At 39.6% G+C, this 18,127-nt stretch overlaps 1 protein-coding gene across 2 annotated transcripts in view; it reads right to left on the bottom strand.

The window, feature by feature from the left end:
* LOC117417757 (protein sidekick-1-like) overlaps positions 1 to 18,127 on the bottom strand; it is a 251,634-nt gene that overhangs the window by 9,162 nt on the left and 224,345 nt on the right. For both annotated transcript variants that reach the window (XM_059035447.1, XM_059035446.1), the window contains 8 exons: positions 16,342 to 16,440; positions 12,353 to 12,547; positions 9,618 to 9,816; positions 7,782 to 7,885; positions 7,022 to 7,092; positions 5,858 to 5,990; positions 4,128 to 4,184; positions 3,755 to 3,856 (listed from right to left, as the gene is read on the bottom strand). In XM_059035447.1, coding sequence (XP_058891430.1) covers positions 3,755 to 3,856; positions 4,128 to 4,184; positions 5,858 to 5,990; positions 7,022 to 7,092; positions 7,782 to 7,885; positions 9,618 to 9,816; positions 12,353 to 12,547; positions 16,342 to 16,440 — 960 coding nt within the window. The remainder of the gene's footprint in view (positions 1 to 3,754; positions 3,857 to 4,127; positions 4,185 to 5,857; positions 5,991 to 7,021; positions 7,093 to 7,781; positions 7,886 to 9,617; positions 9,817 to 12,352; positions 12,548 to 16,341; positions 16,441 to 18,127) is intronic.

Genomic DNA, 18,127 nt, shown 5'->3' on the forward strand with positions numbered 1-18,127 from the left:
CAGCGGGTGGGATCACCTATCACCTGGTGCATGCCCTGCGTGACTTCAATCATTGGTCTGCAAGAGTTTACGAGATACAGGAGAGAAACACTGCAACAGGCAACATAACCTGTTGATGACACATCTAAAGATGCTCTTATTCGGTAAACACAGCACATGCAAGCTAATAACCTCCTCTACAGAAAGGGGTACTTCTTGTTAGGAATGACCTTGGTCAGGACTTGGTTTTAAAAAAATATATATATTTTACAGTCCTAAACACCCGTCAGTAATTCCCACACACTGTGTTTTGCACGAAATCTAATGATGATGTTAATAACCTCCGTCAGGTTGCCCAGCCAGATGCTGCAGTTCATTCTAAAAGATACATATTTACTGCTCCATTAAACCTCACTGCCAACCCCCTGTCCCGCAGTCCCTATCACCCCACACAAAAAAAATAAATAAATATATTCTAATCACAGGGTGCCAGACAGACTTTATAGGGTCCCTCAGTAACTAAAATGAGATCATAAATAATGCCATCTGCGTTCTCTTAGGCGGTATTATTGCACTAGAACTGGTACATAGTTAAAATATAAACTATGGTGGAAGAGACAAGTAGCCCCTATGCGTTTATTATTTCTGAAGGATCAGTTGTATTTGTCTACATAATTCCGGTTTAGGAAATTGTAATGCTTTTATGCATTTTTTTTATGGTTTTATGGCTGCTTTCAACGCCATAAAAGCATAACCTGCCGGGTTTGAGTGTATTTGTCAGAAAGGATATGTTTAGATGAAGTATCCTCTTGTTGCTTTTGCTACACTGCAGGACACTTAGCAAGGCTAAAATGCAGGGGGCAAATAAACAGTTAAATACAGATTCGTAATGGGTTTGTAAAATGTGATTGTACAGTTGTGTCTAAAACCGCTGCTAACTGAAGGTAAACACATGGCTGCAACACAACCCAGGAGCAAGAACATGCCAGCCTTGTGTATCTCTGGTTTGCTTACACATTTACATGATAAACTTTAGCAGAGGTTTCAACACACTGCTTTTCAACATTCAGGACATGCTTGTTTCACGATCCTTGCACTGACTGGAAGTACATCCTCCCAACTCCTTGTATCTCACACACTGCATCGTGCATTGAGCTCTATATCAATAAAAATATTTGTGTCACCCAAACAAAAACGCTTGTCTTCCCATTAGTGAATAAGGTCTGAGGTGTCTGGTGATGTGCAGCTTCCACTCCGTAACTTACTCTTTAAGATCCCCCATAAATAAAAGTAGATCATGCTGTGTCAGTAGAAAGGATTTCATTTTTTGTAGCTACGTAATACACTTCGGTTCTTTTTTCTTTTGTGAAGGCAAGCCACTAGGCCCCCCGGGTCTTCATCTAGTCTTTGTATTCATTCTGCCCCTGGGGATCAGTAGTTGTTTTTTTATCGCTTTTTACTTTCTTTTGGCGAGCTAAGTTTTTTGGAAGCCTTTCTGTGTCTTTTTCTTTGGACAATGACAAGCCAAAACATCTCCAAGTTCTTTCAAAAAATGTCTGTTTAAAACGTCATGTGTTCTGTCCTTTCTGATATGAGAAACTCAAGCCCAAAGGACATCATCGCTTCACAAACCTGGCATTCCATAAATCGCAAGCGAGCACAGCCAGACCTGCGCTGGAAGACAGGGTGCCCTTTCTATAAATGACTCGCAAAAAAAACCCATCAGGCTACTGTCAGACCGGACAGGAATGAAGCATCTGTCCCGGCAGAAGAGAAGGTCGCTGGATGGTATGAAGCTGCACTCATTCTCCTGCTGATAAGCTGGACTTATTTGCAAATGAAACGACCAAATAGAAAAAAAGAACCGCCTTTAGATCCCTGCATGAAGAATAATTCTAATAAAACTAATTAGCACAAAGCTTATTTCCCAGGTCTAATAAAAGTCTTCTGCTCACTTTAGAGATTAATTATCACCCCTCTCCGAAATGAAAACACATCTCCCTGGTTCGACTAGAAATTACTTAATTAGAATCAGCAACCAATAAGTCATGAAAGTATGGTAACCATTAATGAAATGCAAAATTTAATTAGAAAACATTTCTGTCACTTTAGAATGTTAGAGGCTGCTCTAAATTATTTGCAGGTTGCTCATCCAGAATTCCTCAATAATTTAAAAGAGGAAATTGAACAGGTGTTACTGAGAGCTCCCCGCAAAACCTGATGTGAGGTTTCAAAATGTCTCCTCAATCAGATTAAAACACTGAACAGATCTGTCAAAAACGGGACTCTGGCTGTCTTCACAAAAGCATGACAGTATCTTTCTGGAGCAAAAAAATAAACAAGCCATTAAACAAACAAATAAACGGCACAGAGACATGATAGTATAAGAATGGGCATTGGGGGGTATTGACTCAAAAGAAAAAAAAAAAGCATCAAGGAAAACTGTCAGCTACCTGTACAAAAGAAATGCTGTTATAAGATGTGAAAGGAGAGTTCCAGTATGCTGCTTTTCAATATGAAGTGTCATCGCCGTAGAGCTCATTTTCAGTATTTCAGGACAGTGGTGTCAGCTGCAACAGGGTGTGAAAGAGCCGCTATGACAGGCATCACTCTGGGCTCTCAGACATGTGTTGGATTTATTACCCATCAGAAACACTCTTCTGTGTATTCAGGGGTATTTTTTAAATTTTTTTATGTGTTACAGTCTCATCAAAGACAAAATGAGGAGTTTCTTTCTGTTTAATCACAAGCCAGCCCCAATTGACAGGTGAGGTGTTAGAGTTTATACCTGGATTCAGGGAGCTGCCAGGACTGCTCCACTTTCTCAAACACAAAACAAGCATGAGACCATCTACCCCGAAACACCCACCCTGTAGAGTCATACCCCCCATTTTATCCAGGTCATAGGAGAACTGCTGAATAGATAAGTACATTTACATTTTTTTTTTTTTTTGGTTTATTTAGCAGACGCCTTTATCCAAGGCGACTTACAGAGACTAGGGTGTATGAACTATGCATCAGCTGCAGAGTCACTTACAACTACATCTCACCCGAAAGACGGAGCACAAGGAGGTTAAGTGACTTGCTCAGGGTCACACAATGAATCAGTGGTTGATGTGGGATTTGAACTGGGGACCTCCTGGTTACAAGCCCGTTTCTTTAACCACTGGACCACACAGCCTCCTATACATTAACTGAAGCAAAAGGCTCCTGGTTAAAGTCGTTAATGATCTTTCAAAGGAGAAAGGTTTGTCACATTAACACACTCAGTGATTGCGAGGAAGAAGGAGCTACATGATCAAGCGACTGTACATCATTGACTGAATACAGTAAAGAGCTTTTCGTCCAGTGTATGGAAGTGGAGAGAAGCTGTGAAAGAGAGCCTCATTAACAATGGGGGGGGGGGTCTATTCATATTTAATTGATCTAAAGCGGGGAAAAAGTAGCGGCAAAACCAAATAATTTTAAAATCAATAAAATACCCCCCCCCCCCCCACATACATTTAAAGAAGGAAGAAAAAATGCACCACGTAGAGTCACTGTAAAGAATTTTTTTTTTTTCTTTTTAATGGATCTAAGCAGCTGTATCTTTCAGATTTGCCCCTGTTCGGATCAATGTGTTACCAGGCACTGAAATAAAAGCAGGTGCTAAACTCTCATGGAACATCCCACCCGGGGACGACGACGACAATGAATTTAGCAAATCAGAGAGTGGCTTTCAGGTTAGGATTAAGGTAAAGGTTTGACAGGAAAAGTGTTGGTGGCAAGAGCTCACCTGCTTCTCCAACAAAAACCTCGAGTGGAGCACTTGATGGGCTCTCTCCGATGATGTTGTAGGCCGTCATCACAATCTCGTAACGCTTGTACTTGTTGAGCTCTGTAAAAAAAAGGAACCAGAGGCGGAAACGGTTACTGCATTTTTTTCCCCCTTATCGTTTCACCCTTACAATGTGAAGATCCAGCGTCTTATTAAAGGGGTTCCAACAATCTATTAGAAATCCAGTTGAAAGAAGCCAGGGGGTCTGGGGGCCACCTAAGCACCACTGAAACTTCTCTGTATAACTTTAAGGGGGATAGAGCCATCTTCGCCACGAGCGAATTGCAAAGAAAAGCGCATCGAATTACATCAGAAATTAAATTAAACTTACGTGTCAGTTCGAATGCTGTTAGCAAAGCGTTGTCCACAGTCTTGAAGGTGCTTTTGACTGTTCAAGGAAAGCAGACAACTATGGTTAAATACCATAAAAAGAAAAAGCAGCAGCAGCCACTGTTATTCACTGAACAGAGGGAAGTACTGCATGCTAAAAACAGCTACACACTACTAACACAAACCTTTCAGTAAATCATTTCTAATACTTTTAAGCAGTCTTGATGAGGTCTCTTAAGGCTTTATTTTTGGCACATAGTAATGAACAAATGTTATATATATATATATATATATATATATATATATATATATATATATATATATATATAACAAAACAACATAACAACATCCTGTTGGGTTTATGTCAGTGATAACTCTGTGATCAACCAATCAATCAATCTTTATTTTATATAGCGTCTTTCATAGTGGACCACCATCACAAAACGCTTTACAAGATAGTGAGGAACAATGCATAATACATTAAATATAGTGAAATACAGGGCATCCATTAATAATAACCGTGTGGCTTCCAAATACGGAAAGCTTTATCTACAGTTATTGCGCAGATATAGTTTCTTACCAAAAAGATCAAATAAGTAGCCTTTATTTAAAAATAATTAAACAAATAAATAAAAGAAAAATAAAATAATGTGGAGCACATTAAGTAAGTGTGCTTCCTCCTTTGAATGAAATATTTCCTTGGCGGAGTTTGCAAATTCAGTTTTCTCCTGCTTGGTAAAGAAATTCCACCCAATGCATTGCTTGTGTGTCATTTGTTATGTATTCACAAGACAGAATTTAGTAATCAGGAACGGCACTTTATTGTTACAATCAAACAGACGCACATGTCCCATTAACTCTTTTGCGACTGCCGTTAAAACCCAGCTGGCTCAATTTACAGCAGCTATTGCATCCGTCCATAGCATAATAGCAGTGCTGTACTACTGCATTAGTTTTAAAACTGAACATAACAGCCATGTTAACAACAACATGGCCAATATATGTCACAAAGAAGCAGATTTAATATTAATAACTGTATTACAAGGAGATAATAATAATAATAATAATAATAATAATAATAATAATAATAATAATAATAATAATAATTATTATTATTATTATTATTATTATTACAATGTTTCCTGTACTGAAAAAGGTTACACAAGTCTACAGATCTGAAGGGATTAAATGTATGTGTACTATATAGTATTTAAATATGTAACATGCACCCGAAAAAGACCCGGGTATTTTTCATGGCGGGTACCTGGTTCTGGATTTTCTACCCGGGACAAACTCTAATGAATATCTTACAAATCTGTAACCGACATTGGTAGATTTCTTACATGTGATTTATAATCTGTTCACCCATACAGTCCTGCTGAGCATCTCATTAAAGATGTGTCCTTTCAAACTCTGAATGGCTGAGGCCCGGGAGAATGAAGTGACCTGACCATGGTTGTGATCAAGCTTTGATGTGAAACCCTGATCAGCCTCATCTTCACATGCAACAGACCTGCCCCGATGGTTTATTTATTTATTTATTTACTTACTGCATTTATATAGAGCTTTTTATACAAAAGTATCACAAAGCACTGTACAGTACATAGCAGAAACAAATAATAAACCACAATACTAGGTGTAACAAAGCAAGTCACCTTTTTCATCAACACACTACTATATATGATGGCCTGGACCCAAATCCAGCCATTGTACTGGTAAGGAATTCCTTACCAGTCCGGTCTGCCTGCAGTGCTGAAGGGTTTGCAACAGTCTTGGACTCAGGTTGTTCACTTTCATACAGCAGCTCTCTGTAGTAGATGCGGTATCCCACCAGCACCCCATTCAAGCTCTCCTCCTTTGGCCGCTGCAACATTCAAAAATAGGAACAAAGAAGTCATCTAAATACTAAATATCTTCCCTGGCACACAAATCATGCAATCTGATAGATTATTTGTCATGAATGCAGATGGACTGAAATTGTGTTCTGTACTTTCCCTGCAATGAGAAAGGCAGCCGGTATAAGAAGTAAGTAATACACCCAATCAGAATTGAATAAGAGGGACATGATTTCCCAGACTACAGAAGTAACTAGTGTGTATTGATCTAATGACATGCTATTTCAGAATCCTTGAAGAAGCTCGCCTGCTCATATAAAATGATGCTTTTCTGGAAATATATTAGAAACGTGCAGCTAACAGTAATTTACCTGAACACCCGATTATACATTTACAACATTGCAGTTACCCCTTCCACCTGGAATATATAGAAACTGACAAACACTGTATGCCATGCTGCACTGTCTCTGATAATGTCTCCTTAAACTAACTTTTTATTTGACTGTGTTACATGTTCCCATGTGTTGCTACAACTGTTTAAGTAAGCTGTGTGTATTGGTTTAATTTTTTTTTTTTTTTTACATTTTGACCACTTTTTTTAAACTATTAAATTGCATTCCATTGCCTCCAAGATGGCTTCACATGGACCTGCATGGACCACTCAAACTACATTTCCCATCATCCTCCTGCTCACATATGTAACTGAGATGGATTTACCAGTGAACAAGAGGATGGTGGGAAATGTAGTTCTGATAAATACATGAGAGGCCATCTTGGAGCTATAACAGAAACAGCCAGAGAGCACTGCAATTTAAAAGTGGAAAAAAGTGGTCAAGATGTAATAATTAAAACAATACACACACCTTACTTAAACAGCTGTAGCAACATGTGGGAACACGTAACACAATAAAATAAAAAGGTCCTTTTTATTAAATACCCTTTAAATGGGACAGGCATCTGCAAACAACATACACGGAAACTTACACACAGACGTACTAAAGCAAAGTAACATATCTGGCCTAAAGGTAAGCCGTACAAAGTTCTGTTTCAAATGCCATACCTGCCACTGAACAAGGATAGAGGATGTGGTGTGAGGAGTCACAGCCAATATAACAGGTGGTTCGTCGGGAACTGAAATGAAACAGAAAGAAAGCACAAGAGAAATGGGTCATTTCCAATAGACATGGTTGAATTACTATGCCCTCATAAAACTGGTTACCTGAGGTAGTAATAGCTTCCAGAAGGGGAAATGAAGCAATTCTTCACAATAGGAATGGAACAACATTAAAGTAACGAGAAGAGACTCAACACAACCACATTTGTTTGGACTGTCCCCAATAGATTTGTGATTAGCACAGAAAAAAATCTCTCTGAAATTGTTTACAGACAAAATGTTGACTACTAACCTGGTATTATTTCCAGCATAGACTGAGACATTTACATTTTTTTTTTTTTTTTTTTTACAGTTCAGAAATGCTGGTTATAAAAATATTTTTGAAAATCATTTTACCAGCTGGTAAAAAATTATTTACATGTCAAAAACTCAAAACCACATGGCACATGGAAATTGTGCCATCTAGGCCACAAATCACATTTTACAACATGTACCAAGGCACATGTTATTGGCATGTGTGTGTGTGTGTGTGTGAGTATGCCACCAGGAGCACACAACACTTTGTCAAAAGTAAATTGTGTCATTATTATTCAATTAAAGGCTCAAGCCATCAAATCTTAAACAAATCAAAGCGACTGGCAACTGAGCTGAGCTGTAACTGGTGAATTATTAAAACCCTTTACATAGCTCTTGAGTCTAGTCTTACCATCTTGTAAAGTAGTAATTGTGTCTGTCTCCGCGCTGTATTCACTGTCTCCAATATCATTAGTTGCCATCATTCTCAGCTTGTACGAAGTGAACGGTTTAAGCCTGAAAGAGGTGTCACAAGCAAGACGTTACTTCAAACCTCTCAAGTGCAATTTTTTGTTGATACACAAGCCTGTGAGTCATCACTAAGTGATTGTGTGATAACAATTAAGAGGAGAGAAGATTACCACCTGCGGAGCTGCTGCGGTGCATCGAGGCCAAAAAACATCCAAAGGGAGTTATTAGTCATTGTACTTCGTGACACTCAGCTGATGAAGAACAAGATGCCCAAAAATTAGATGCTAGTAAAATGATTATTTTTATTAACGCTGTTTCCCTATCCCTGTCAGAAACTGCAGTACCTGCATTACGTGATCTGGGTTCGACCCATGAAAGGTTAGTCATTGAAGAAGCTCCTGAGCTCTGAAGAGGGATGGTTACCATCTGTAGATCCCTGTGGACCTGACAGTCTGTGTATCAAAATATGCAAAATGCCATTGGTACAAGGCTTGTGCTGTTTAAGTATGAGAAAATCCATTTTAAATCATCTAAATGATAAGATTGTCACTGGAGGAACTATTTCGTAAAACAAGCCCAGCATGGAGGTCTGTATTCATGTTCTTACTGCAAACTCTTTCAAAATGCGCTTGAACTTTAAATTTAGTTTAATTTCCTTCTTCAGAAATTGGGGTCACTGGCTATCACCACCACACAGAGCTCAGACAGGTGAATGGGAGACCATTAATTATCAATTAAAACAAAAGAGGAGCCAAAAGACATCGCTTTTCTCAGGAAGTCGTTCTGCCTTCACAGTGCCACAATTATTTCTGTTATCTGGGATTGACCATGCAGCTATGAGGAAAACCACTCAACTGAGATCCATCAAAAACTCAACAGCTTCCCTGGGAGAAAGAGCATGACTTAATGACTCAATCATCAAGTGCAGGTATAAAAACAGAGCAGCAGAAAGGCTCAACATTATATAAAACACCTCAACTTAAATGCAGTTAACATTGACAAGAAGGGTGTATAACCTGTCCAGCTCTTAAGCTCTTAACTTAAGAGATGGGCAGCAGTGTCAAGAGACAGATTGCAACAGTGATGGGGAACTAATTATCTAAACAATCTCCTTCATTTCAAACACCCAGTCCTTCGCGATTGTGCCTTTTTGTAAGGACACAGAGATTAGTTCTACAATAGAGGGGGTAAGTACATCTAATAGATGTTGGCTTATGGTAGGTGTGCAAGCCTTTCTTTTTTTTTTTCCTCCCAAATTTGGAATACCCAATTATTATTTTTACCACAGTTCACCGCTGGTGCGCGGTGAACAGTGGATTGCCCTGCCGACCTAAGCCCGCCCTACCCAGGCGGTGCTCGGCCAATTGTGCGCTGCCCCCTAGGAACTCCTGGTCACGGTCGGCAATGAAATAGCCTGGATTCTAACCTGTGATCGTCTATAGGGTGCATCCTGCACTCCACGTGGAGCGCCTTTAGTGGATGCGCCACTCGGGAGCCACTAGGTGTGCAAGCCTTCTAACACAGATCTGATAATGTATTACAGATATTGCCCAATCTTTAAGTGGATGGCGGTCATATCGTACCTGCTTGCACACAATAATATTGTAAACATTGAATGTAAAAAAAAAAATAATAATTTGATATCTTGTAACAATTGTAAGTCGCCCTGGATAAGGGCGTCTGCTAAGAAATAAATAATAATAATAAACATTCACAGACTCACAATACGCAACGTGTGTGTGATGCGCACAATCTACTGTACATAACCGAGGCTCACCGGTCGATGTGCCAGGAGGTGCTGTTGTGACTGATGGTGGAGGAGTGCGTCCATTCTCCGTCAGGCAGCTCCTTGGTCAGCACTGTAAAGTAACGCACCGGGGAGGACCCATCTCCCCCAGGGACCCAGCGCAGTAGTAGCCCCCGAGACCGAACCTCGGACTGAGGGACGGACAGCTCCTTCGGTGGCTCAGGGCGGTCTGCAAAATCAAAAACGTGTTTTTAATACATTCCCAGCTAGAGTGCTGCCTTCCACCCCACTGAAATGACCCAAGACACACAAATCCTACTGCATCTCAGATGCCCACCTCTAATGCTCTGCTCAACATTCAGACTGCTAAGAAAGGTTTGTTTAATCACTCTAGTAGGATCCAGGGCAAAGGTTCTGTTAATTACTGCATTAACCCTCCTTCACAGCATTACAACTCAGCTACCAATTACAAAAACGCTTCAAACGCCAAAACAGCTCAGTGACTATTCAATTAAATAAAACATTATAGCTTTAAAAAAGATACATTCTTCCGTGAAAAGTCCATTGCTGCCCAGAAACGTACTGTAGAGGGAATGTAAGGTGTAACAGTGTTGTCATCATCTCTTGCTCCTTGTATGAAAAACATTATTATGATCACAGGAGTTCTCATCTTTGTATTTCTACTACCTTTGAATGTATGGCATAACTCAATAGCAGTTTGATGAATTCCTGTTTTTACCATGAGTTTAATAAGACACAGTGTGTTACCTATACACTGTTACTAATCAGGCTAATTTTATAATCTGGGTATGGGGGAAACTATTATTATTATCATTTGTTTATTTTGCAAACACCTTTATCCAAGGCAACTTACAGAGACTAGGGTGTGTGAACTATGCATCAGATGCTATGTCTAACCCGAAAGACGGAGCACAAGGAGGTTAAGTGACTTGCTCAGGGTCACACAGCGAGTCAGTGAGCGAGTCGGGATTTGAACCGGGGACCTCCTGGTTACAAACCCTTTTATTTAACCACTGGACCACACAGCCTCCGCTGCTATGCAATAGGAGTCTGATTTCCACCTCTGTACTTTGGATTGAAAATGCATTAAGACGTCATGCCTGTATTGATTGGAAGGCGAGTCCTGCTTTGTTTCGGGTACAGTAAGTTAATACTGTGTATGAAAGCTCAGGGCATCGATTAACTTGTTTGTGCTGATATTGTGAATGATTGCTCAGGTGTCAATCACTTGTGCAGACAGCCCAAGCTGAGGCTGTGACCTCCAGGTCTCTCTCCCCCACAAACCACACAGGCCCATCGATTTCAATGCAAGGACCCAACAGAGTGCGGCATGTTAAAATGTAGACTTTATTGATTGTGATTAAAACACATAAGTGATGTAATAAAACAGCTATTGATTTGGATACACTGGTGGCGACTGCCGACCTGTCTCAGCATTTCTTTTTCAGAGAACCTAGTTGTTTATTTATTTATTTACTGGCATCTACTATATATATATATATATATATATATATATATATATATATAAATTTAAACTTGGTGTGTAATGGATTTGCTGTGTCTCTGAAGTATGCATCAGAGTTCAATAGCTTGTTTTGATGCACTTAAAAAAAAAAAGTTATCAGTGTCTAAACACTACATTTAAAGACATTGAAAGACATTGGTTTTAACACAGGACAAGGGAAGGATCAGCTCAGTTTAATATATTTTACTTGATATTTCATATTTTAAAAAACACGGTCATCTATTTCAGTGGATCAGCAGGACACTACTTTATGAACACGTTAATAGCTTGGAAAAATAAGTTGCTAAGCAAAATTTAGCTTGAAGGCAACTGAAAAATACTTTTCTAAACATATAGGATGTTAATAAAAAAAACAGTGTTTTTATAAAGATAATAATAAGGTATTTGCTCTGGAAAATGCTTATTCTAGAGTAATTAATTTATGAGTAACTGTATCACTATCTAAATGATAAATCAGCTTGTTCCTTTCTCTAATTAAAAAGCAAAAAAACAAAAACAGTACCTTTAATAACTGTGTAGTCACTGCTGCCACTGCGTAAGTCTCCCAGTTAAATCCACCTATAACATCACTAGCAGTGAATGATGGACCTTCAAAAGTGTTCTAACTGCATTACAGAGTGGCTCTATCTGTGTGATGAATAGGGAATCAGGCTGTACCATGAGAAATCAAACAGCTGTGCGAATGAGTTGTGTGAAGTGCACTGGATAAGACATACAACATCAAACACTGCTTATGACAATGTTATTTACAGTATGTGGTGTGGTGTGTTTTACAGTAGCTGTGTGCTGGGTTTAAGTTGATAAAAATAATTCCATAAATCTTGGCCGTCGTCTGCTTCTGTTCATTATAGAAGGTCTCAAATGCGCAGTTTTGAAAAAACCCCATTTTTATAGTAAAAAGTTTTATTTGAAAACATAACTGTTATTAGGTTAAGGAAATCTCTGCGTGCAAGCCATTGATTCAGATAATGTTTTCCTTTGTCCCCCCCTCCCCCCCTCTTTAACCAACCAGCTGCTTCCTCTGTTGACAGACATGCTTTCAGCCAGTAACGTCCTTTGACCCATTAGACACTGCTGAGGTGAAATGATCTAGGAATAAGGCATGGAAACTTGGAAACTTTTGTACCAGATATCATGTTTTAAAATGAAAACAGATTGATCATTTTAGCAACAACCACTTTAGTTGTGCATGAATGTACAACTTGCTGAGCAGCATCACCTCTTCTTTCTGTCGTGATGACCACAGCTTGCTCCGGAGCGCCCCAGCCCTGCTGCGTTTTGGCAGAGATGCGGAACATGTAGGCGGACTCTGAATTGAGGCTGGTCACTGTGAGCTGCCTAGCATTGGAGCCCACCTCCACCGTGGTGAATTCGTTTGGGTCGCCAGCAGCCAGCCTGTATGCGATCTGGTATCCTGTAGTGCAAAAATAAATGAATAAATAAATTAAACATACAGAAGGGGTATACAGTATTGGGGACATTACCCCTTTCTTTTAACTCCACTGTAAAAACACAGTAATTTCGGATTTTGTGGTAGACCACTTTTTGCTTATAAGTTGAAACCAGGCTGTTTGTATTTGTAATGGTATTTGCAGTTGGGGTTATGGGAGTTTTTAATAAAAAAATGTAAAGCTCATGAGCAAGTTAATGGTTAAAGAGTAAGAATCTTCAAATGTAATTCTTCATTCCATTAAGATTATGTAACATGACCTCTGTTCCATCCTATCAGACCTACTCTACACTGGGACCTTCAGTCTCGTAATTTATGACATCACAGAAACCCTAGATTAAATTATTTAACTGTAACTAACTGAAGCCCATCTCTCTCTCTCTCTCTCTCTCTCTCTCTCTCTCTCTCTCTCTCTCTCTCTCTCTCTCTCTCTCTCTCTCTCATGTATGTTACGGTTCATGTGTAAAATCTGTAGTAATAAAAAATAAAAGATTTCTGTAAGATCTGTTACGTTCTTGTGTAAATTAACTAGGTAATTTATTATTTATGTTTCTTAAACTCCAGCCTTAGGATTTTTTGTTATTATTATTTGATTAATCTTGCTAAACTTCACTGCATCCCTTCTTACATTATTATTATTTATTATTATTATTATTATTATTATTATTATTATTATTATTATTATTATTATTATTATTATTATTATTAATGTATTTAGCAGAGACCATGTATTCGTGTTTTGTCCTATATACAGACATGATTAGAGACAGAAGTCTGGTTTTATAGACTGGACTGAAAAGGTTGCCTTATGCTGCAAAAGAAGAAGCAAACACACAGAGAGTTCTAAGCATGGCTTCCACTGGCTAGCACCACAGGCAAGCACACCTTCCCCCGGCTAGCACAGCTGCCTCAAAATGACTCCCAGCCTCATTAGTAGGTTTCTACAGGCACACCACTCCCATCGCAGGTAGCACTGACTGACTTAGAGAGAGAGGTGTCACAAAAAAGCATCTGCAGTACTTTTTATCTTTCTACAAACAATCCTGATAGTATTGTTATTTTTTACTGTCTACTGTATGCTGTTTCTAACTATCCACCCGAAAGAAAAAAAAAATCTTAACAAATAACACTCCACTGTGTAGGTTCCTCCAGGATAAATAGATGTGTGGCTTGCCTGATAATGCCAAAATAAATGGAGAAGAAAAAAAAAGTGACTGTGCTAAGCTGGCTGAAGGACAGGTAGCGCTCTACGCTGCAATTTAAAATGTTTTATGTTGCCCAAATCTGTTTACAGCCCCGCAGATCCATATTCATGATTTCTCAAGTACAATGTAACAGCACTCTGCAGCTCAGTAAAATTACCATATTCCCTTATTTCCGCAGAAGGAACTGTAAAGTTACGGAGACAATACACTCATAAACATAAATCACTGTAGAATGCCTCTCTTCTTTCTACGTTTATTGAGAACTGGAGACCAAATCTGACACTGTAAATCAATCACGATTCAGAGATGGCAATCAACACCATGTGGTGAGATTTACATTTAACAATGTCAAGAAGTCTTTCTTTTCTTGATGGTAGTGTTAAAGCCATCTTGTTAGTCTAATGGGAATTGTTTGTTGTCACAGATGTTTTCGACAGATATGTTTTTTCTTACTAGCTGTATCCCATTAGCATTGTTTTATTCCATTCAGAAAGATCGCGTTTGCCACTGCACTAAATAGGGTCCCGAGTGCACTAAACTGTGACCCTGAAATACGTGACTTTTTTTTTTTTTAGATAAAATCTAACCTATAGATTACATGTACATTCAATACTCGCAGGGCTACCTTCAAGCAGACACAATGATTTTAGCACTATCGAGTTAGATTAGGCGTTGCACGAAATTTTCTCGTTAACATTTTTTTTCTCACCCCTATGCTTTGCACTTCCACATTATGCTCCTTCAGAATCAGAGGGGTGACAGGTTAACACAAAAGAAAACGTCTGCAGCTCTTCCATGACATTAGCGCTCGTGTTTTGCTTACCACTGAAAACAAACCATTTTGCAACGGCTTGTGAACACGATTACGTTTCGAGATTCTGGAAAGAGATCATTTTTAAATGAGCTCTGAATCCAACGGCTGGGGTTGTAACCCTGCACACTTAAGCCAGTGATCCCACTCTTTTATTTTCATTTCAGCAAAACAGACAGTCGCTCTATCTGCAGCAGAATGGTTTATTTTTGTGCTGCTATAAGTACAGGTGCTGTTGATTATGAGTGCAAGTGGCTATGATCTCTCGTATGGGAAGGGTATTTTGGTTACTTACAGGTAGAAGAGCTTATTTTCAACACCTGGTTTGAAGTACATTTGGTTGCTTTTTTATGTTCTGCTTTCTGCTTGTATTTCAGCCTAAATTAACTGTTTTTCCCCCCTCTCGAGTTCTGTTATTTAAGTAGCTTTGCCTGGAATATAGAGAATGCATGAATAAAGCTACACTTTTATAATGACCACTCAAGGGACAGTCTGAAAGTAGTCTATACAGACAGGTAGTCTTCATTCACAGGTGATTGAACATGGGAAATTAATTTATGAGTAACTAGCATGGAAAATGTATATACACAGGGATACACACTTCATAATTTTTCTATGCTGGTACACTGTAGTACATTAGATGCAAACACACACAAATACTAGTTTTGGGCTAGCTTACCCAGAGCTTATCTGATTTTATTATGGCCTATGGTCTAAACTGTGAGGTACTTTGAAGTACATGTCACCCCTATATTTTACAGTCTGGCTCACTGTTATTGTCTTGTGGTTTGATTTAGCACAGGGTGCCAGTCAGCTTAATCACGTTACTAGATTGGGATGTTTTACAGGGTTTTTTTTTTTTTTCTCTTCTCCTTTTCTCGTCTATGTGAAATTATTCTCAAGTGCAGAATTATATGGCTACGCCGGCAGATTTGTACAAAGCATGCATGCATTGTTTTGTTTCTAAAAGCACTGGAAAGGAAGAGTGGAAAACGCTGATTCTGGTATTACAAGCAAAATCAAGTCATCACAGGTTGACAGAACGGCAATTCGTTCCAAGTGAAAGATAGCTCATGCTGGGTTCGTGAAGTTACCAGCTCTGAGACTTACAGCACTGAGACACAGGGCATTTTACATGTTAATGTAATCTGAGCATGTACCATGCAGAGGAAAAGACTATTAAACGCTCCTTTGTATCTTTTACAGACATAAAGCTCTTCAATGACACTGTGCCGCTCTCTCAAAACACACAGTGATGAATCACCAGACTGCTGTAATGTATGCTTGCCTGTTCTCTCATTACTGGGCTCTGTCCTCAGCACACCCTCACAACACTGCTGTCCAAACCCTACAACTCCTCTTACAACTCCATTTCTAAGACTTGTATTCCAATTGTCTTATTAAAACTATACTAGTTTTCCCATTTACCTTTGGAGAGGTGTGCAGAGCAAGCAGTGTTTGAATATCCATTAGAAACTGTCCTCAGAGCATCAGATTGACATTTGCCAAGCATTCAAACCTCTCACTTCCCGAGCTCGTCACCTCTCCGACATCAACCCACCCTGACCCTAACCCTAACCCAACCCTAGCCTTAAGCAACCCCAGCCCTAAAACCTACCCCCTCCCCCCCCCCCCCCCCCCTCTTTGCAGGAGGTCTTCACTTGGTCACAAACACCGCAGCACTGTGCATCACAGCTGATTCGAATGTATTCGTAGCAATACAATGAAAATCTGTATCTTACCCATGATGATTCCATTGGGGTCCATCGGGGGCTGCCACACCACTCTGACTGAAGTCAGCCTGACCTCAGGAAAGACCAGTCGCACCGGGGGACCTGGGACTGAGGGGACAGAGGAGATAATGAAATACCCGCTCCATTAAGGGAACATGCAAAAAACACAGGGACGCTAAAGCCTTGTGGTATGTGGTGGCACTGTCACAGAAATCTGACTGTAATAACTGGGTCTACAAGAGATCATCTTTTATCTAGTGCATATACAATATACATTCACAAAACAGGGTTCATTTTTTATATTGATCATTTATTGATCTAGTTTCTAAAAAAGGGAACTGCCTTCAAATCCTTATAGTTTCCCAGATAGTTCAAGAATGGCTTGACAGGAAGTTCCTGGAAGCATGATTGGGCTGTCGTTAACCAGATGAGTAGCCACAGAGGTCACTTGGCCTGTTTTGGGGGTAGTCATGAAAGATTGCAGTGATGTATGGGACCTATTTCCAGGACTGACAACCTGAAAGATCATTGCTGCTCTCCATAGCCCAGGGAATTAGGAAGTCTCTGTCTAATCCACGGAAATGTTTACATCTATGTTCAAGATTCCTCAAACAATTATCAGCGCAAGCGTTTCACCAGCCACTGGCACTCGACAAGATACAGACACGACTCAGGCATTGTGACAGCACAGTCAGTCAAACCGGGCTGGCTTTGTCAAACAGGTTGAGGGAAATAGAAAAAAAAAAAAAACACTGTACAATTGACTGTCATGCTAATCGTGAAATAAAACGACAAAGATAATCCCTTCGCTGGACAGCTAGACTGCTAAGAAACCTGACGTCAAAAGCTGAAATCAATTTCCTTGTCGCTTCTTCTTTTCCCGTTGTATCCTGCCTGTGCTCAGTTTAACAGTTAGGTGCCCTAGGCTTACATAACATATGTTGTATAGCTCAGTAGTGTTTGTACAGCAGGGTATACAGTACTGTCTTGTAGTTCATCTGCTCTCTGGGTAACCAATACTTACAGGAGAAGTGACATCTCGATGGGCTAATCTTTTTTTTAAAGTTTAGTGCTCATAAAGGCACAGGGATAAGTGCCATGTAGGCTACTGTTAAGACAGAGGTCAGTAAGTGCCTGCTACAGTCCAGGGACTCACATCAGAATAGAATGTCAATGGCACTGAACAGAATGATGGTTTAGTGTTGTGGAACTGTTCCAAGGACTAGGCTGAGACCACTAAGCTTAAGCAGGTTTTGGAAAATAACCCAACGGCTCACCTGGCCACAATATACACAGAAGGGGCAACAGTAATTGATAATAATAATAAGTCTGGTAAAATAAAATTGTAATTAAAAGTGAAGACATATAATCGTCTCTGTGTAAAACAAAGGTAAATAAAATAAGAGACAAATAAAGGTCAAATCTTACAATACTGTAAGCCCCCAGTCCCCCACCCAAATGAACTGCCACAACAAAAAAAAAAAAATGCAGGAAATGTGATGAAGGTGAAAAGAGTCCACATGATTAATGCAGAATCCTTCTCCTGTGAATACTGAGCCTGTCAGCACTGATAAAACAAAGTGTCCGAAACATTGTTACGATGGAAAGGAGAGGCCTCGCCTCTCTGATATCTCTGTCGTGCACCCTTCATCCCCATTAACTGGCCTGGTTTAAACAGATAGACGCTGCCTACATACCGGTACTATCGCACTTCCTCTGTATCTTTTTGCTAAGCTAAAAGACACATGACACCAGGCAGCATGGCTTGGAATAGTGAATACTATTACAGGGACAA

The sequence above is a fragment of the Acipenser ruthenus genome, chromosome 13, assembly GCF_902713425.1.
Source record: "Acipenser ruthenus chromosome 13, fAciRut3.2 maternal haplotype, whole genome shotgun sequence".
Lineage (NCBI taxonomy): Eukaryota > Metazoa > Chordata > Actinopteri > Acipenseriformes > Acipenseridae > Acipenser > Acipenser ruthenus.